Genomic DNA, 22,096 nt, shown 5'->3' with positions numbered 1-22,096 from the left:
ATTTGTTACCGCTCCAGGACAGACCCTGATTTGAAACGTACCCTCCTCTGAGGACACAAAATGTGTTTGTGGCAACATTTTGCGCACAAGAGGCAGTGGCCCTCCTGTCATCCTGGGATCAGCCTGACCTCGGCAGGCTCACCAGCAGCCATTTGGAACTCGGGACAGTATTCAGAGTTTAGTAGTCCTAAAGATTCTTGCTTCTCAGTCCCTGGTCTGTAACTAGGGTAACCTAAATAAGGCCATTGCAATTAGAGCACAAACCAAGGCTATGGGTTGGTTCTCTCTGGAACAGCCCTTGCCACATAAAATCATTCGCACCAAGAAAAGTATTCTAGTAGGAGATTGCAGAACTTCATGGAAACTTCAAAATGCAACAAAGCAAACCGGGAAAATACAAAATGCCTTAAAGGAAGACGGAGTCCAACAATCTCACTTCTTTCATGAGTCACTTACAATCTCATCTTATGGTACAAGTGGCAACACTTATACGGTCGCCCAGAGCTCAATATGAAATCGAAGGAGGGCAGAATACGCCACCCTACAATATGCCTCTTCGGCATTAAGATTATTTTGAGTTGATTATTTTTGAGAAAGAACAGACAGGAGAAGCTCTGAAAACAGAGTAGAAATTTACTCTTCTGTAAGGTAAATTTACACTTAAATCTCCATTTGTGAAGGTGTCTCCTTCTCTGTACCAGGAAGAAAAGGATGATTCCAAATCACAAGAAACTCTTTTATCAATGGCACTGGCTTAAAACTGTTAAAAAACCTTATCCTTATTTACTGTGTCTTTCCTAGTAACCTCCCATAACTGGCTTCCTGACAGCCCCCCTCCCATACACACACATCTTTCTTTTGCCTTTAGCTGAAGATGGTATTTAAGATGATGGCTTGAGCCATCTCGAGGAGTTAATCAGTTTTTCTGGATATTTCCTATGTATACATGAGGAATACATGTTAATAAATTTCTGTTGTTTCTCTTGTTATCTGTCATTTGCTACACGGGGTCTCAGTCAAGAACTCAGAAGAACAGAGAAAAAATTATTTTTCTTCTCCTACAACAGCATGGGAATTGCACCAAGGGAACTTAGTTTTCTTGAAAGATAAGCCAGTCTTCCAGAGGCATGTAAGTGACCCACCCTCAATGCTCTAAAATTCTATAGATTAACTATTTATCCTCTTTCTTGGTCTAAAAGCCATCAAAACGATTACTAATGAAATACCATATACTACATAAAATATAAGACAGGAAATTAGTAATTTTTAGTAACAGGAAAGAACTTTTACATATTTTTCCCCCCAAAATGAGCGACTTCTCTTTTAAAAAACAATTTTCCCTATGGAGAAAATATCAGACACTGAAACATTTCAAGAAAAGATTTTGGGATGACTACTGGTGCTGGAAGTTAATTCCATGGCTGGATTATACACTGAAATAGCAACACTCAGCTCTAGGTCAGTCAAAGGGAACCCGAAGCAAAAAAGAGAAGAATTCCACTTCACTTAATTCATTTATCAATCCTTCCATTACTTTCTTTTAATTCAAACATTCACAGACGAAGAAAGGTTTCCATACTTAATTTTTTAACATAATATACAGAACCACGATACTATTTAAATTCCAAATTATGGGAGATCACATTCAAATACGCTTGGATTTGATGACTTGCTGTGACAATACAGAGAAATTTCACGGAAAAGGTATTTAGAATTTGTAAAATAGTCAAATATCTTTTTGCTATGTGGGCCAATGCATTAATAGTAACTTGATTAAAAGGGCAGTCTTTTGGACTTCAAATTATTATAAAAGAATATCAAGATTATACAGATATACTTTCTGAATTTCTCAAACTCATTTCATTTTGAAGGCTGAAGGCAAATGTTACATATTAGAACATTCATGAAACCATTTCTCCTTTGCACTTACCTGTAAAAATCAAAAACTAAACCACAATTTCCTAAAGACCTAGCTATTTCTAGAGTACATTAGTGTAATCAGAAGGACTACTAGAACTAAATTATCACTTTTATGTTAACAATTTTCACCACAACATCTTTCCTAATAAAAGGACAAAAAAATTGGGGAATTTAGATTTCCCTTATTGAACTTAACAGAATAGAATCTCATACTTTCTGGCTTTAATAAACTTCAACTCTTTTTTCCAGTGGGAACTATCTACACAGCACAGTGCCACATACAATTAATTATTCCAGTGAGATGTACATTTAGATTCACAATATGATCAACACAATAGTGCCATACAAAGTTTTTCTGCAGGTAAAAACGCTAAGAAAGGCCACAGTGGACAGTGCCAGACACTGTGAAAAACAGTAGATTACAAGGTACCACTGAGGTTCAGAGGAGACCACAAGTTTCAGATTTTTTCAGCAATGGAAAAAGAAAAACATTTAGAGAAACATAAAAATATATCATTCACTGTCAATTATGTAATTTTTCATATACTGTTTCCTTAAACAGGCAAATTAGCTTAACTTAGAGGAAATGTACAAGATCAGAATATGAAAGATTTTTCTTGTTTTCTCATCAAAGGAATGCACTAGGATTAGCACGAGGATCTTTCTGGTTCCTGTATCTGTAGGTCAGCCAAACACCCAGGATCTGGAACGGGAAAAAGAAAAGAAGAAAGAGAAAGTAACAGTTGCGTGTATTTATTCAGTTTATCAGCAAAAAATCTGGAACCTCTGAAGCACTTTGTATTATTTGTTCAAAGAGGAAGAGATTTCTTTTTAAAATGTAGTATGGGGCTTCCCTGGTGGTGCAGTGGTTGAGAGTCTGCCTGCTGATGCAGGGGACACAGGTTCGTGCCCCGGTCCGGGAAGATCCCACATGCTGCGGAGCGGCTGGACCCGTGAGCCACGGCCGCTGAGCCTGCGCGTCCGGAGCCTGTGCTCCGCAACGGAAGAGGCCACAACAGTGAGAGGCCCACGTACCGCAAAAAAAAAAAAAAAAAAAAAAAGTAGTATGTAACCCAAATTAGAGATCCTAAGAAAAAGTAATAGGAACATTGTGGTAGGCTGAATAATGGCCCTCCAAGGTTGTCCACACCATTATCCCCAGAATCTGCAAATATTCAACCTTACGTGGTAACAGGGACATTGCAGACATGACTGAGTTAAAGCTCGTGAGACAGGGAGATTATCTGGGTGGGCTCTGTGACGTAATCACAGGGGTCCTTAAAAGAGGGAAGCAGGAAGGACAAAAATCAGAGATACAGCCAAAAGGTGATGTCATGAGAGAAGCACTGGGAAGCAGATTCAGAGAGAGAAGATGCAACACTGCTGGCTTTGAAGATGAAGAAAAGTCAAGCCAAAGTCGAGCCAAGGGGTGCAGGCAGCCTCTAGAAGCTAGAAAAGGCAAGAGAAGAGGTTTCCTCTAGAGCCTCCAGAATGAGTCTCCATTTTAAGCTTCTGACCTCCAGAAGTATAAGACGATAAATTTGTGTTGCTTTAAGCTACTACATTTGTGATTACTTGTTAGAGTGGCAACAGGAAAGTGATACAAGTTAGCTAATAAGACTGAAATGTCTTAATAGCTAAAAAATCATAGATTTTGCTAAATCAGAAACAGAGTTTGACAAAACTTAAGCAATAACAAAAATCCTACAATAAATACATTTTCCAACACAGATCATAAAAAATGTCATAATTCCTACCTCTCCAAAGGAGGGGGATGTATACTTTTAGAAAAGTAATAAGTAGTTATCCTGCCATTTCTCACACCACGTTCACTAACGAGTTAACCAATATAACCTGCCTTTTTTTTAATTGAGAAATGTGTTCATTCTGGTTCTGCTACCTCCAAGCTGATTTATTTAAAATAATCAAAAATTCTTAGACTGAATAAGATGCAAAATTTTAATGGAACAAAATGAATTTCAAATTATATTTCCCGTTTCAGACCTGTGCCAACTTTTAATCTAAATCTTGTTCACTTGACTTCATAACTACTCATTAGCTCTTGAAACTACGTATAGAGAATTGTGGTAAATCTAAAATTTTCTCCATTTACCACAATAATAATTTCTGAGTTACTATAAAACTCATGACTGGCAATGTTTATTATAACATGTAAGGGCTGATGGAACTATGCTTTGTGTTGAATCAAGGAAACATAAGTCTAATTTAAGGAAGTGGAAAGTCTGGTTTGGTGTCTGTATGACAGGGGTTAGGGGGAAGGAATTTACTTAAACCTATGAAGAGTACTTTGTGACTGGCTCTATTCTTCACATTTCACAAATTCATATAATTTGACCAAAAACCCTATATGATACGAACTGTGAGGGAATTGAGGCATCCAGAGGTTAAATAACTAGATAATAGCTACACAGGTCATGAGTGCCGGAACCAGGATTCAAATCTTGGATCCAAGCTCTTCATTACGTATCTCGTTTCATATGAGAATCAGATGTGTTACAGGCCATTCTCAAGCTAACAACATTCCACCTACCGTTTCAGCCATGCTTGTTATTACAGTACTGAAATACTTACACACCTGTTATCAAGCAGCTACTTCTCTGACACCTCTCAGCCTGCCCGAGCATCATTTCCCTGACCCTGCCTCAGAAATACCGGCACACAGGAAACTTCTGGTTAGAATTTTCGAGTTTGTTAAATATTTTTATAATCACCCCAGAATACGTGCCGATGGTGTAAGTTACAGTTCTTAGGGGAAACAAAGCTATCGGGTAAATAAAATACTCATAATCTGGAGTCACGTTTTACCAGAATTCCTCCAATTAAGCTGTGATAAAACGAAACAACCTCTTCTTGTGTCCCATTGCTGGACCACTATCTCCTCACACCCAGAGAGAGCATGAAAAGGTCATGCCCAAAATGCAAAAAGATCAAAGTTAGATAATTACTGGATTTTTAGCTTACAAAGGTGCTCATGATTTAAAGATTTTCAAGGGTAACTTTGACCCGATCATAAACTCTGCTGACTCTAGAACCTACACCCATGATGCAAGAGGTCACCAGAGTACAGTTCTATGAAATGTCTACACAGTGTGCAAAAGGCATGTCCTTTGTTATTTATTTTATATTTATTAAATATAGAAAGGCAGAAGGTAATATGACAAAATATTAATGATGATTTCTGAGGAGGTAATTTTAGTTAGTAGATACATTTACTCTTTCAGCTTCATAATTATCTGTATTTTCTAAATTTTCTACAAAGCACATGTACTAATTGTTATAACTTTTTTGGGGGATTCTAAATCAATGTTTCTTTGATGGTTTAAATTTATTTTCATGTATTACAATTAGTTCAAAGGAAATCTTTCTATTTCATCTATGTCAGGAAATCATCAGCTAGTGAGTCTAATCCCTTCAAACTCTGAGAATCGCTGATTCTGTGAAATATTGAATAAAATAAAAATTTAAAAAGTGAGAGAGCCTATAAAATAGTCACTATCCAAAAAATATCAGGTTGGATAAATTACTGTTAAAATCGCTAGCTAGAGGGCTTCCCTGGTGGCGCAGGGGTTGAGAGTCTGCCTGCCGATGCAGGGGATGCGGGTTCGTGCCCCGGTCTGGGAAGATCCCACATGCCGCGGAGTGGCTGGGCCCGTGAGCCATGGCCGCTGAGCCTGCGCATCCGGAGCCTGTGCTCCGCAACGGGAGAGGCCACAACAGTGAGAGGCCCGCATACCAAAAAAAATAAAAATAAAAATCTCTAGCTAGGTTTCAAAAGGACATGGTGTATAAATTCAAAGCAGGACTCCATGAAAGAACACCTTACAAATCTAAGACCCATGAGTTTATTCTTCAATGATTAATATTTTAGAAGACAGCGGGGGCTGGGAGGGATGAATAGGCAGAGCACAGAGAGCATTTTTAGGGTAGTGAACATACTCTGTATGATACCATAATGATGGAGATATTTGTCCAAACTCATAGACTGTGCAACACCAAAAGTGAACCCTAATGTAGGTTATGGACTTTGTGTGTCATTATGTGCCAATGTAGTTTCATCAGCTGTGACGAATGCACCATCCGGTGAGTCATGGTGACAGTGGGGAGGCTATGCTTGTGTGGGTGCAGGGAGATACTGGAAATCTCTGGACCTTCCTCTCAATTTGGCTGTGAACTTAAAACTGCTCTAAAAATAAATAAATAACCTCCTTTTAAAATAATATATGCATAGCTGAAGGCAGTGTGATCTGATGAGAAGAAAATGGAGCTGCTCAAAAGAACTAAATTCTCAAAATAAATCCCAGCTATAAAAAAGAAAGCATGTGGCGAAATTCTGATCATTACTGACTCTGGCTAATGGAGTGTATGGAGATTGCTCATTCTAGTTTTTTCCCACCTATATTTTTAAATTTTTATGACAAATTTTTTTAACTTTTAAATCCATGTTTTATTTTAAAAGAAAGAAAGGAAAAATGCACAGGATTGTTTTCAAACGGTATATGCATTTTCTTGAATCAATGCCATGACCAACCCAGAAGTAAGATGGCTCCTTCCTGAGAAAAAGTGAAGTGAAAATATGCTTAGAGTAGGAAGGGATGTCAGTGAAAACTTCTTTTGAAAAGTGAATACTAATGAGAATTCCTGGGAGGAATTGCAGGGGGCCCAGGTTCAATCCCTGGTCCGGGAACTAAGATCCCGCAAATGTGGTGAGGCCAAAAAAAAAAAAAAAAAAAAGTGAATACTAAGCTTGGTCTTTATCTCCAGTTTGATAATAACAGCCATGTACGAATTTTTCATTCTCAAAGGGAGAAAAACTGAATTAGAATATACAATATACACAAACATCTATGTATATATAATATGCTATCTTAATCATACATTTTATACATATATATGTAATGTATACATTATATACACAAATTCAATACATGTCACACACACACAATCAAAATGAGAAGATCTAATGTGTAACGTGGTGACTACAGTTGATAACACTGTATTGTACAAGTGTATTGTACAATACAATATTGTACAAAATACTGTATTGTACTATATAATCTACTCTCTTGCTAAGAGAGTAGAACTTAAATGTTTTCACCAAAAAAAAAAAAGGTAAATATGTGAGGTGATGGATGTGTTAATTAACTTGATAGGGGGAACCCTTTCACAATGTATATGTATATCAAATCATCATGATATACACTTTAAATATCTTACAATTTTATTTGTCAATTATACCTTGATAAAACAAAAAATACATTTTTTTGTATTTTTATATTTAATTATACAGAGAGAAATAAATTTCTAGGCCCAAGATGAAGCTGCTCTTATCCAGGGTGCCACATCAGCAAACCGAAACTTGGGTAACCTTTGTGTCCCTGTAAATGCCCCTCTTGACCGGAAGTGCAATATATTCAGTCAGCCAATCCCCAAAGGCCAAGCCAGCTCTGGGCCTTCTCACCCCAAACAAGACTGACTATGTGGCCCCAGCCAATCAGATATTTTCTATTATTCCCTTCCTTATTCTTTAACCTATAAAAGCTCCTTGCCTTCGGCCTTATTTTGCAGTCCTCTGAAAGGAGACTGTCCATGAAGTGTTAAATTTTGTTTGTATCACCTAAACTGCTTTCTTTAATCATTTTTAACATATATAATCAAAATGAGAAAGGGCCTTCTAAACATAAAAATCAACTGGATAAACCATATAGGCAAAAAGCAATAAACTGAACCACATAAAAAGTAAAACCTATACATTTTATTTAAAAACCAAGAAAAAGTTAAGTAAATGCAAAAGAAATTGAAAGCAGGACAAAGAAGCCAAGTAGAGTGAGTGATGAGAGGAGGAGGGAGCCAGGGAACGGAGGAAATAAAAGGTGAGTGGGCAACTTTCTGGGGCGCCTGGGTTTCTAAAAGCACCCGGTGAGCCCCAGCCTTGAGGTCTCTTTTCTAAACAACCTTCTACCCCCGAGGCCCACTCTCCTATTCTTTTACAAAATTCCCCTTTTTTGCATAGACTGAGTTACAGGCGATCCAAAGGTCCTTGATCAGGACAGACAGTAGGTGGGCAATTCACAAAAGAAGTAATACCAGTGGTCCAAAAACACATGAATACATGAATATTTTCAAATTCACTAGTCACATTTCCAAAAGAGCAAACAGAACTGTAATACTATTTTTACCTATCAAATTGGCAAATATTTTGTAAGATAAAAATATCGAGAATTAGTGCTTGAACCAAAAGTTGGTAGAATCTCCCCCAAAAGGCAATTTGGCAATATTTATCAAACTCTTTTAAAATGCCCATATACTGAATGTCATCTTTTACTTCTGGAGGTATACTCTAAAGAAAAACTAGGGAATATAGATTAAAAATATATATATACAAGGAAGTTGACCATGAAATTACTTATTATAGGGACATACTGATGGGGAAATCAAATGTGCAAGAAATTAAATGACACAGTAAACTTCAAATATACAAAACACTTCAGATTTTTCTGATTTCCTTTTAAAGATAAATGCTCATTCTTACAATAGCCTACCATATACTTCCACAGTTATATGCACAATCTTACTTAATAGCATTATTCTACACATGCTATTCTTTGTTTAAAACAGGTGTGACATGGGCAATTAACACAGCCATCACAGGGGTCTCATCATCTTTTTTTAAGGGGGTATAATATGGGGACTTGTACATCAATAATTTACTCATGTCTACAAAATGACAGCTAACACACACAGCGCTTGCCATTATGTCAGGCATTTTTCTAACTATTACAAGTTTTTACATATACTAACTCCTTTAAGCATCAAAACAACTCTATGAAATAGGGGCTTTCCATTATTATGCCCGTTTGCAAAGCCGAAACAGCAGCACAGAAAGATTAAGGAACTTGCCCAAGGTCACACAGTTAATAAAGCAGAACTAGGTTTCCAACCCAGACAGTGCATTTTTTAACTATTTGCTCTTGTCTAATAAACTCCAGTTTCACCCGCTCATTATTGACAAACATGAGCTGGCCCAAACGTTTGCTGTTATAAACATTCTTGTGTATTCATTTTACATAGTTATATAATTATCTCCATGAAATAAAGCACTGCAAGTAGAACTGATGAGTTAAAGAAAAAAGTTTTAATTTAAATACATATTGCCAATTCAGATGCATCAAAAATGTCCAGAGTTATTGAGTGTTTAATAAAGACGAGGACTTAACATTCCTCAAAAATTATCAAAATAATATGTGTGTGGTTTTGCTTAGACATTTATATAAATGTATTAATACAGTAAATATATTAATATAACAAATATATGTTATATAGGTAAGAAATTAATAACAACGATTACCTACAGGTTTTAGAAAGCTAGGAACAAAGGGGAGTGCGGATAGGGTTGGAAGGCAACTTTTCAAAGCATACCTATATATAAATGTGTGTATATTACACATTAATAGATATATTAAACAATGTGAATGTCCTACCTATTCCAAAATTATATCTAAAATTATAATTTATCATACAACTCTAGAAATAGAAGAGACCCAAGAGATAACCCAGTCTAATATTTTCATTTAATTTTACATAATTTAATGATCAAGCACTTCACCCTGTATAAACTTAGTGCTAAATCTGTGATGTCTGATTTCAAGCCACAGCTCCTCCTATTACGGTACTAGCTCCCAGTGAAAACATCCATTGATACAGTCCAAAAGTTAAGTGCCATGCCCTCTTGCCCTATAAAACAGGAATCTCATGACAAAGCATGGAAGATATTGAGTTATTTGTACATACCTCTGTAAAACTGAAGAAGAGGCCAATGCCGCCAACAAATCTCAAAACTTCTCCTGCGTATTTTCCTATTATTGGAGCACAGGGTGAGCACTGGTGGCTGCTCTTCACACAGCTCTGTATCGATTTTCAAAAAAGAACTTTTATTTCAAAGTACATTTATAATGAGCAGATTAAAAAAAGAAACACCCACATAAAAATGACTGTCTGGAATATCACATCCAACCTGGAGCCATGGCTCTTTAGTAGCGTCCAAAATCGTAAGGTGGCTCCTAAGATTCCCACCCCCAGGGTACACGCCCTGAAGAACCACCCCTTGAGAGTGGATGGGATTTGTGAATAATGATAAACTGTCACTCTCGTGTTTACGTAGCATTACATAAGACACTGTCTTAATAAAGTGAGGAGATTTTCACACTGCCTTTGATGCCATGTTGTGAGATGGCTGTACAGTTAAGACCTGAGCAGCATCTAGGAACTTAGAGACACCAGAAAGAAAATGGGACTTCAGTCCTACAACTACCAGAAGCTGAATTCAACCAACAATAGCTTGGTAGAAGACCCCAAACCTGAGATGAGATTGTAGCCCCGGCTAATACCTTGACTTCATTCTGGTGAGATCCTGATGAACAGAGGACCTAGCTAAGCTATATGCAGGCTCCTGACTTAGGGAAACTAAGACAATAAACGGGTGTTGTTTTAACCACTAAAATTGTGATAATGCATTATATAGCAATAGAAAACTAATAACCCACAAAAGAGGACACAACGAGGGGATGTCCAGCTCAGGGCTCAGCGAGGGGGTAATAGGAGTTTCCCCAAAATATGAACACATGTAAACTTCCCAGGAGAGCCAAGCTCCAAGTCCATCCCCATACGGGATTGGGCTGGACTTGGGAGGTCAGTGGTCTGGCCTGGGGCAACAGGAAGGCTCTAATTGATCTATCGCTAGCTCAGCTCCCAGAGAGAAAGGGCATGAAGTTGTGATGGGGAAGAAGGGAGAGAGGAAAGAGGGTGGTTCCTTGTGTCCTCCACCCTGGGGATGTTTAGCTGGTTGAGAAGCCCAATTTAGTACAGACCACTCCCCTCCTACCACCCTGATAGGCTTCCAAACCAAGATATTTACTTGCTGATCTGCTGTTATTTCTCTTTCACAACTTGTTCTAGGAGGATTTGACTGGGAAGGAATTAGGGGCAAAGAACCAAAAGCATCCGTGTCTGGCTGGGCCCTGGAATATTCAGTATCCTCAGGATGGATATTTGAGAACAGATAATTGATACAATAGTGTACACGGAATGTAATGCTGGTATATAAAAAACACTTTAAAAGTACAATTCAGCATCAGAAAGTCCACTTCTTCCATGTTAACCATTATTCATCTGTATGCAATACATCTCCAAAACACATTTTATACTTTGTACTTACAGCCAGACAGGTGTCATTTGGGTTAAAACTTCGGAACCCACAGCAGTTTAAATTTCTCTGGATGTCATTTCGAGCACTTGCTGTATTGTTCCAACCAACTTCCAAAAGCTGACCCTAGAAAACGCATTTAAACATACATTAAAATGTGTCATCCCTGGGACTTCCCTGAAGGTCCAGTGGTTAAGACTTTGCCTTCCAAGGCAGGGGGTGCAGGTTCAATCCTTGGTCGGGGAGCTAAGAGCCCACATGCCTCGTGGTCAAAAAAACAAAACATAAAACAGAAGCAATATTTTAACAAATTCAATAAAGACTTTAAAAATGGTCCACATAAAAAAAAATCTTAAAAAAAAGTGTCATCCCTGCATAAAATGTATAAAGCTGGAGCCTGCAACTCGTAAAACTGAGTGCACCTAATATAATACTCTTTATAAGAGCATCAAAGGGTTACACTTCAATCTGCAACAAAAAGAAGGCGTGATTTCTATCCCAAGAATAAAATGTCTTCACGTTCACATGTGATTTAAAAGAAGCACTTAGGTCAAAGGACTAGTTTTCAGAGTGTAGCAAGACAAATTTTCCATTGCCCCAAAAGAGAGACCCATATCCTTCAAACAAATTAGAGTTTGAAGAGAATAATTGCCAGAATGAAACCACAAACATTCTGGAGCAAATGTTTCATTGCATAAAAGTAGGGAAAGACTGGGTGAATATCCATTAGCAGGAGCACTTTTTACCCAGTGAGGGCAAAATCCTACTTCAAGGATGCAGAAAATAGCAACACATGGTGTTTTAGGGCTCTAAGCAGCCCCACTAAAGCAATGAGGAACAAAAGACTTCAGCTATGTGGAGTGAAATGGCATCCTGAACAAGAAGAAATTATTTTATATTCCAATCATTCCTCCCCCTTTCTTCCTACATGTACTATGTGGTATAATAAAGTAGAAAGAAAAAAAATCTTTGCTTACCTGTTGCTCCTGGTTCAGGGCTAAACAAGCACATGATACGGAAAACTGGACAATAAATACAAGTAAGAGAATAATCATGTACTGAGAATCAAAGTTAAGGATAGCTCTGGAAATGCTTAAAATAACATAAAACAGAGTTACTGGCAACTTCACAACTCCCTAGAAGGAAGTCACCCAGAAAACAGAACAAATGGCACTTAGAGAAAGTGCAAGAAGAATATACGTAATTTTTATTTTGATAATACACTGTAGGTATAATTATATAGAAAAATACTAACAACAATAATTATTTAAATGCTGATCTATTATAGAGAAAAGACTTGTGGTTGCCAAGGGGGAGGGGAGTGGAGAGGGATGGATTGGGAGTTTGGGATTAGCAGATGCAAACCGTTATACATAGGATGGATAAACAACACGGTCCTACTGTATAGCACAGGGAACTATATTCAATATCCTGTGATAAACCATAATGGAAAAGAATATGAAAACAATATATATGTATAACTGAGTCCCTTTGCTATACAGCAGAAATTAAACACAACATCGTAAATCAACTATACTTCAATAAATTATTACTTCAATAAATTATTAAAAATAAATAAATAAAAATAAAAAGCTGATCTATTATAATTTCATTTAGATTAAAATAAAAATTCTTACATAGATAAAATAGGAAATAAGTAGAGATAAATGTATGTAAGCTTTCTTAATATCAACTCTTAAAAAAATCATTGTGAAATTCTCAACCAAATATTAATGACTTGGAAAGGACATAGAAGTCTCTGAATCAGTTCAATGTAACTCTGAATTTGCAACACATAAATAGGATGATACTGAACTTGCAGAATACATTCGTCATGATGTGAAATGGAGAGAGAATACGTAAACATACAATAACTTAACCCTAAGAAATGTTCCTAATGTTGGCTGGACAAATACGCATAATGCTTGCCAGGAGTTGCTCTCTGGCAATTAATTTCCTAATGGTTATTTTAAATTAGTTGTAGTTATCACAGGAGTAATCAGTAAGATAAGAGCAAACCCAAGTGGGGTATAAATCCCACCTGTAAAACAGGATACAAAAAAAAGCAACACCTGATGGTGTTTCACGGCTCCGATCAGCCCCACTAATGCAATCAGGAACAAGAAGATGCCCACTGCGATGACCACACCGACCACACGGAGACTGGAAATCAGCCCGAAGCCGATGCCCCACGCCGCAATTCCAATGAGCAGCAGACTAACCAACTGCAAAAACAACCACACAGGGCAGTGATGGGGGTGGGGGGGAGAGAGAAGAAAGAGGGGAAAAGCGTCAATTTATGTATTAATATCAAGAACACTTTTCAGGCACCTACTTAGTATCTTACAAATGATTGCTAACACTCAATACTAGAATACACACATGATCTCACAGATAGTATTGTCTTAACAAGTTATATTAATCCTTGGCCGTGTTTCTGTTTTTTGTTTTTGCGGTACGCGGGCCTCTCACTGTTGTGGCCTCTCCCATTGCGGAGCACAGGCTACAGACGCGCAGGCTCAGCGGCCATGGTTCACGGGCCCAGCCGCTCCGCGGCATGTGGTATCTTCCCGGACCGGGGCACGAACCCGCGTCCCCTGCATCAGCAGGCGGACTCTCAACCACTGTGCCACCAGGGAAGCCCATTGGCCGTGTTTTTAAAACACAAACAATAATCTATAAAATTATTATGGAGCCTCAGAGGCCATCTGGCTTACTAAACCTAAACGATTTCTACTTAAGCTTTTGAAATAATAGCATATGTAAAACTTTTAGACACCAACACATCTCAGTCCGACATACTGGTTTCTTCACGTGGAAATCACATATCTTTCCTTCAAAGCCCCGGACTGGGGCTTCCCTGGTGGCGCAGTGGTTGAGAGTCAGCCTGCTGATGCAGGGGACACGGGTTCGTGCCCCGGTCCGGGAAGGTCCCACGTGCCGCGGAGCGGCTAGGCCCGTGAGCCATGGCCGCTGAGCCTGCGCGTCCGGAGCCTGTGCTCCGCAACGGGAGAGGCCACAACAGTGAGAGGCCCGTGTACTGCAAAAAAACAACAACAAAAAAAAGCCCGGACTGTAACCTTCTCTGTGCTGCCTCCCCAGTCCCCAGCAAACTAAATTCATCTCTCCATTCTCTGAGCAATCTCTGTTCTTCAAATATGGTTCCACTGTTCCCTTCAACACATTAACATTCGTTTCCAAGCCTGTCTCTCCTAGGAGTCTCTGAGCAACTTAGAGACCCCATCTTTTCACTTCTCTTTATCCCCAGAACCTATCACAGAACCTCGCCTTTGGAACAGTCAAAATATCTCACAATATTGTTGATGAAATGAATTGCTTTAGATATCACTGGCTATTCTGTGAGAATTCAAACATAGAGAGAGACTATTAAAACTTTTAGGATGAAAAGAGTATAAGAGATTTTAGCTACTCAGAGTAAAAATGGCATTCTGAGCAAGAAGAAATTACTTTACATCCCAATCATTTAATTTATATTCTTATAAAACAAAATCAAGTGTAAGAGGTAAAACACATGCCTCAATCAGTTATTACCTGTAAAACTCAAAGTTACAGTTACTTCTTTAAAATAACACTTAAATAGCATGCCATATAAAGACTATAATCAACTGATAGAAGATACAACTTAAATAGGTATGGGGGGGCGGGGTGGAGGGTGGAACAGGGAAGAGACAGTATCTTCAAGTCAATCGAGAGTCAGCCATTTCCTGGAGCAAGCTGACAGCTTAATACCTTGTTGGGAGGAATCAAAGTATGTAAAATAAACTTTCTAGCACCACTTCAAGGCTTAATAAACTTTGTTTTGAGATACAAAATAAATCATCACTCACTCAAATGGTTCTATACTCAAATGTGTAATTTTTTATAAGTGTAGTCATTGTTTATCAGACACAATTTTTAAATGCCTTGGTATGTAAAACTTCTTATATGTATAGACATACAAGTAAAATGGCTAAATATGGACAAATACAGCAGCTATTTGTTTTTTTTGGGTTTTTTTTTTGCGGTACGCGGGCCTCTCACTGTTGTGGCCTCTCCCGTTGCGGAGCACAGGCTCCGGACACGCAGGCTCAGCGGCCATGGCTCACGGGCCCAGCCGCTCCGCGGCATGTGGGGTCTTCCCGGACCGGGACACGACCCCGTGTCCCCTGCATCGGCAGGCGGACTCCCAACCACTGCACCACCAGGGAAGCCCAGCTATTTGTATTTTTATCCATTTATTATAAAGCAGCAAAATTGGAGAATGAAAGCAACTATCTATAGCATGATAGGAACAAGTTATGGAGTTATATGGACTTGATGTCCTCCACTGAATTAGTACACAGAGGAAGTTTTTCTTTTTAGAGGGAGAAGAGGAAAAACTTCTCACAAATACTGCTACCCAGAAATTAGTCCTCCTCATTTTCTCAAATGCTTCTTCTCAGCAGATCCATTTGCTTCTGTCTCATTTTTATCAACTCACAGTCTTCTCACAGCTTCAAACAATCTTGGATTGAGAAAAAGTCCTTGGGCGCACCACAAATGAGCTTATTTCTGACTTTGTTATACCCGAATATAACACATTTCCTTTCACGAGGTGTAAAAGGCAGAAGCCTGAAGGAGGTGTCAAGGAAGGAGAGGAAGATAATGCAGGAGGGGCCTCACCTCAGTGAGGGGAGAGAGCGATGCTTAGCATAGTCAACAAACACTGAAGATGGTCCACAGTCTCAACACATCAGAGCAGCTTGCTGTATCGGTCAGGGTTCTCCAGAGAAACAGAACCAATAGGATATATATTGAGAGAGAGTGAGAGAGAGAGATTTATTTGAAGGAACTGGCTGATGGAACTGTGGGGTCCACTAAGTCCAGAATGTGTAGGACGGGATGACAGGTTGGAAATTCTGACACGATTTCAGTGATACAGTCTTGAGACAGAATTCCTTCTCCTTTAGGAAACGTAGTCTTTGTGCTTAATGCTTTCATGTTTCATATCGTACATGAGGCCCATAACTACTTAAACTCAACTGAGGGTACATGTTAATCACAACTAAAAAATACCTTCAGAGCAACATCTAGACTGATGCTTGAAAAAGCATCTTGGCATCACAGCCCAGCCAAGGTGACATATAAAATTAACCAACACTTGGCAGCTTCAAGTCCTGGGTGTGATGACTATTTACTAACTTAATTAAATTCAGGGGCAGGACATTTACCCTATATTTCTTTGAGTCTTAGGGCCAAAAAGATCAGAAGCGTGCATAATATGACACATAAAATTCTTCTAACCCACCGTTTTAAAGAATCCTTTGGGAATTGTACCAAATCCTTAACAACATTAACGAAATTCTTATCACGAGTTAAATATTCATCAACAAATGGTTGGTGCCCACTACACATGGAAGCCAGAGACAAGCTACCCCTAAATACTGAAATTTAAATTCTTATAATTTTCATATGAAACAAAATATGATCCTTTGATTTTTTTTTTCAACCATTTAAAAATGTAAAACCACTCTTAGTCGGCAGGCTGTACAATAATAGGCAATGGAATGGATGTGGTCCATGGGCTGCAGCTCGCTGACTCTCATTCTAGAATTCAATGTAGGAGATAATGAAAAACTACAATGGGACAAATCATTGTTATGTCAGAGATTTTTACAAAGTGGGTCAGAGTAGAGAACAATAATCAAAAATATCCAGATAAACAGAACACATCAAAGACTGCAAAGGAACCATAACAGAACACATAGTAGGCTGAAAAGTGACCCCAACTGAATATTACTGTATACAGCAAAAGAATGAATGCTATATCACATGGCAAAAGATGTGACTCAATTAAGGGTCTAAAAGGGACAAGCTTATCCTGGATTATCAGGCAGCCTCTAAGTGTCATCAAAAGTATCCTTACGAGAGAGGCAGAGGGAGAGTAGAGACAGAGAGAGGAGACAGCAATATCAAGACAGAGGCAGAGGGTGATGTGACCGCAAGGCAAGGGATGCTGGCGGCCACCAGAAGACAGAAGAGACAAAGTGGCAAGGAGGCAAGGAACAGATTCTCCCCTAGGGCCTTCAGAGGGAGTGCAACCACTTACTTGATGGTGAACTTCTGGCCTCGTGAACTGTTAGAATAGCTTTCTGCTGTTTTGAAGCCACCATGTTTGTGGTAATCTGTCACAGCAGCCCACACAAAACAATTCTTGCATTTGGAGATGAACAAGTCAGGAATGCATGTTACAGAAAGCTGCGTGATATTTTACCATCAACGTAATCCCTACCATGTAGCTGGAGTGAATTATTCAGGTATCCCTTGTCAGTACCCTCCCAGCAAACCAAATCCTTTATTGACAACAGCAGCATTTCAACAAAAGGAGAAAACTGCTCTCTGCTCTCTCAGCTACCCAAGTTACAGGCGTATTAATAATGAGAATCTTTTCCCCTTTGAAAAATAATGTCTATAACTAAAAGGGGGGTAGGGCACTTTATCACTTCTATAAGAAGTTCTAGCTTCCAGACTAGGCTTTATGCTGTTATTGAAAACATTATCTAGAACATTCACAAGTATCTTTCCTCTGATTTTTTTTTCTAGGTAAGAGAAGAAAAAGGTTACACCCTTCTATGTACCTCTCACTCGAGAGTATTCCTCACCAAGTTCGCTCTGCTGTGTCTCTAATATAGTTTTAGTCATCCCCATCAATGATACTAGGCACCTCTCCTTCAAAAACATTTGAGAGGATGTATCACTTTCTTATTGCCATTTTAACAAATTAGCACAAGCTTAGTGGCTTAAAACACCACAAACGTATTCTCTTGTAATTCTGGAGGTCAGAAGTCCAACATGGGTCTTACTAAGCTAAAGTAACAGTGTCAGTAAGACTTCATTCCTTCTGGAAGCTCTAGGGGAGAATCCATTTCTTTGCCTTTTCTAGCTTCTAGGAGTCACTTGCACTCCTTGGCCGGTATATTCCCTTTCTCCATCTTCAAAGCCAGCTGTGTTGTATCTTCAAATTTTCAGACTGCAACCTGCTTCTCTAAGCACATCACTTTCTGTGAGTATAAGCCACTTACATCCCTCTTATACAGACCTTTGTGATTATATAGGGCCCCCAGTAACCCAGAATAATCGCCTATCTCAAGATGCTTAATTTAATCACATCTTCAAAGCCCCTTTTGCTATAAAAGGTCACATATTCACAGGTTCTAAGGATGAGGATGTGAAACTTTGGTGGGAGAAGAGTATTACTCATCCTACCATAGAACTTGGGCAACTGAGTTACCCACGTAACCGAGTCCTTCCTGCTACTCATACTTTTAAAATATTGAAAAAGACAACATTTTATTTAAATATTTAGCTGAGGGACTTCCCTGGTGGTGCAGTGGTTAAAAATCCACCTGCCAATGCAGGGGACATGGGTTCCAACCCTGGTCCAGGAAAATCCCACATGCCGTGCAACAACTAAGCTCATGCACCACAACTACTGAGGTTGCGCTCTAGAGCCCTCGAGCCACGACTACTGAAGCCCGTGCGCCTACAGTCCACGCTCCGCTACAAGAGAAGCCACCGCAATGAGAAGCCCGTGCACCGCAACGAAGAGTAGCCCCTGCTTGCCGCAACTAGAGAAAGCCCGCGCGCAGCAACAAAGACCCAATGCAGCCAAAAATAAATTAATTAACAAAAAAGATAAACAAATAACTCTTAAAATAATATATATTTATTTATATGTATATTTATATATATATATATAGCTGAGTGCAGAGAAACTATGGGAAATTCCCACAGGCCAGAAAGGAAAGGAGAACTGAAAGTCAGACGGCAAGCATACAACTGGCACTGTGTGGCCATGAGAGGGTGCAAAGGAATTCCCAGATCAGAACTGTCCCTAAAGGGGAAGGACTTGGGTTTTAAACCAGGCAGAAGCGGGAAGCTGAACTAAGACCCTTGCATGTCTAGACCTCCAGAAAGCTGTATTTCCAGTGTAAAAGGTCACAGAAAGGTCACTATACAAAATCAACAGCATGCTGATGCACCTCCAAATCTCTTCATGCACTTCCTTAAAAGCAATTTGTAATAGGTGCCCAAAATATGACGTACATATAAATAAATCTAAAAGAAGTATTACGACACATCCATGGAGAAAATTATGAAATGAATTGAAGAACATGGAAAAGACCTAAATTAAATGAAGAGATTTATCATGTTCACAGTGGGAACACTCGTTATAATAGAGCATCAATTCACCTCCAATTTAGCCTACAAATTTCACGTATTTCTAGTCAAAGTCTCATGGTTTTGGGTAAAAATTTATACAATGATCCGTTAAGTTACATGGAAGAATAAATGTCATCAAAGAGCTAGGAATATTTTTAAGAAGATTAAAGAGAAAGGCCTGTGTCTGCTGCACTTTTTCTCAGCCCAGCTACACTGTCACTAGCACCCTGCATAAGAAATGCTCCTAGTGGCAAATCAACCTTTGTCAGTGGTCACATTTAACTGTCCCAAATTCTGTCTTTGTTATTGCTTTCACCATGCTCTTCAAAACCCGAGCCTGACTCTGTAGCTTTTGAATGTGTTTTATTTTTTTTATTTAGTAAAATTAAATATATAAATAAAACTAAAAGAACTAAAGAAGTTAAAAATAATCCAAACAAACATCAGAATTTATTATAATGGTTTGGTAATTAAAATCAAGTAACTAAACAAACCAACAGTGTGGGCTTGATGAGATATGGAATTCTACATCAGTAGGGAAAGAGCAGTCTTTAATTAATAGCTCTTCCACAACTACCTTCCCATTTTGAAAAATAATAGTAGTAATCTCTACCTCATGCCATAGATTTAAAGCCTAAATATAAAAAGCAAAATTTTAACTTTTGGGGAAAAAAATACAGAAAGATATTTTGCCTTTGTGGTTAAAGAAACACTCTTAAACAAGACCCCGCAAAAGCACGTATACTACAAATATGTCATTTACTACATACAAGAAGTATTCAAAATGTTTTACATTTATTAACTAATTCAGTCTTCTCAACAACCCTAAGACGTAGGTAGTACTATTGCCTCCATTTTCCAGATGGGGGAAGTTGTGCACAGAGATGTTAAGAAATTAGCTCAAGGTTACACAGCAAGGAAGGGATAGAACTGCGATATGAATCCATGTTCTAACCCACCAAACTATACCTCACATTAAAATTTTAAATTCTATATGATAAAAAAAACAGAAAAATGTCAGATATGCCTAGGACTAGAAGATATTTCCAGCACAGAAGTATATATTAAAGAACACTTACAAATCAATTTAAAAGGACAAAAAGCACACTGAAAAGTGGTCAAAGGTAATGAGAGGCAGTTCACTGAAGAAGAATCCAAAAGGCCAATAAACAAATGAAAGATGTTAGATCTCATTATATATCAGGAAAGCAAAAATTAGAACAATGAGGTACTCACTAGTGAACCTCAGAGTGGATCTCACATTCACTAGATTGGCAAACATTAAGCCTGATGACACAAGGATGCAGAGAACCTAGAACTCACATTCCAGTATAAGTGTCAACTGTTGCAGGCACTTTACAGACCAATTTGGCAGCATCTCAAAAAGTTACAGATACGTGTCTCTTACTAACCCAGCAATTCTGCTTCTAGGTTAATATCCAAGAAAAATGCCCATGTCCCCAGCCAGACATACATGTATTAGGATTTTACTGCAGCCTTGGTTGTAATAGTAAAAAATGTAAAACAACCTCAAACACCATGACTAGGGAATTCACAAACTCTGGTGTGATCACACAGTAGTATACAAGTGTTAATCTATTTCTATTAAATCTATAAATTCCAAACATAAAAATGAAACAAGTTGTATAAATATTGATAAAACAGACCATTTACATAAGTTTTCAAACACAAAAACAACACTTTAGGACTTCCCTGGTGGCGCAATGGTTGCAAGTCCGCCTGCCGATGCAGGAGACACGGGTTCATGCCCCAGTCCGGGAAGATCCCACATGCCGCGGAGCGGCTGGGCCCGTGAGCCATGGCCGCTGAGCCTGCGCGTCCGGAGCCTGTGCTCCGCAATGGGAGAGGCCACAACAGTGAGAGGCCCGTGTACCACAAAAAAAAAAAAAAAAGAATCCACCTGCCAATGAAGGGGACATGGGCTCGAGCCCTGGTCCGGGAAGATCCCACATGCCACGGAGCAACTAAGCCCGTGAACCACAACTACTGAGCCCACACGCTGCAACTACTGAAGCCCACGCGCCTAGAGCCCGTGCTCCGCAACAAGAGAAGCGACCGCAATGAGAAGCCCGAGCACAGCAAGGAAGAGTAGCCCCCGCTCTCGGCAACCAGAGAAAGCCCATGCGCAGCAACGAACACCCAATGCAGCCAAAAATAAATTATTTTTTAAAAAATCCACTATATTTTCTCTGTGGTTGATTACCAGATCAAATTGTCATATATAAACATGCATAGAAATGACGTATGTTGATTTTAGGATAGTGAGTATGATACTTTTGGTGGGGATGGAAAGGGAACAGAGAGGGGCCCTTTATAACTTTGAACCTCTTAGGAAGAGACATAGCAAAACACTGGCATTTGTGAAATCAGGCTGTTGGGATCACATGAGTCCACCATATTACTTTCTGTGCCCATAAAGCATTTCCAAGTTACAAGTAGCCTGAAAATGTAACAACCCTTTTCTTACTGGAACACCCATACTAAATCTTCCGCTTTGCTTTCCTCTGTAAATCTGTCCAACTTGCCTCATCCAACCTTTTTCCTCACAATTCCCCAAACATGGCTACTCGCATCAAGATATTCTCATTTGTCTCTCAAATATTTCACATTAATTCCCAACTGTGCATCTCCAGGTACTGCTCACATTCTCCCCTACAATTTGCACCCACTTAAGAAAAAGGAAGGCTTTCAAATGAAGGTGGTAGAGACCTGAAGACAGTAGGTAGTAATTCA

At 38.9% G+C, this 22,096-nt stretch overlaps 1 protein-coding gene across 1 annotated transcript in view; it reads right to left on the bottom strand.

Annotated features, from left to right (window-relative positions):
• Window positions 1-1,510: 1,510 nt before the first annotated feature.
• Window positions 1,511-22,096, bottom strand: part of TSPAN13 (tetraspanin 13) — a 33,902-nt gene continuing 13,316 nt past the window's right edge. Inside the window, exons 2-6 of the mRNA XM_060156136.1 lie at window positions 13,198-13,365; window positions 12,118-12,198; window positions 11,153-11,266; window positions 9,730-9,843; window positions 1,511-2,623 (exon numbers count right to left, since the gene is read on the bottom strand). Of these exons, the coding sequence (XP_060012119.1) occupies window positions 2,549-2,623; window positions 9,730-9,843; window positions 11,153-11,266; window positions 12,118-12,198; window positions 13,198-13,365 (552 nt within the window). The 3' untranslated portion in view covers window positions 1,511-2,548. The remainder of the gene's footprint in view (window positions 2,624-9,729; window positions 9,844-11,152; window positions 11,267-12,117; window positions 12,199-13,197; window positions 13,366-22,096) is intronic.

This window comes from Lagenorhynchus albirostris, chromosome 8 (assembly GCF_949774975.1).
Source record: "Lagenorhynchus albirostris chromosome 8, mLagAlb1.1, whole genome shotgun sequence".
NCBI lineage: Eukaryota > Metazoa > Chordata > Mammalia > Artiodactyla > Delphinidae > Lagenorhynchus > Lagenorhynchus albirostris.
The sequence above is the reverse complement of the archived record's forward strand: the minus strand, read 5'-3'. Positions and strand labels throughout refer to the sequence as shown.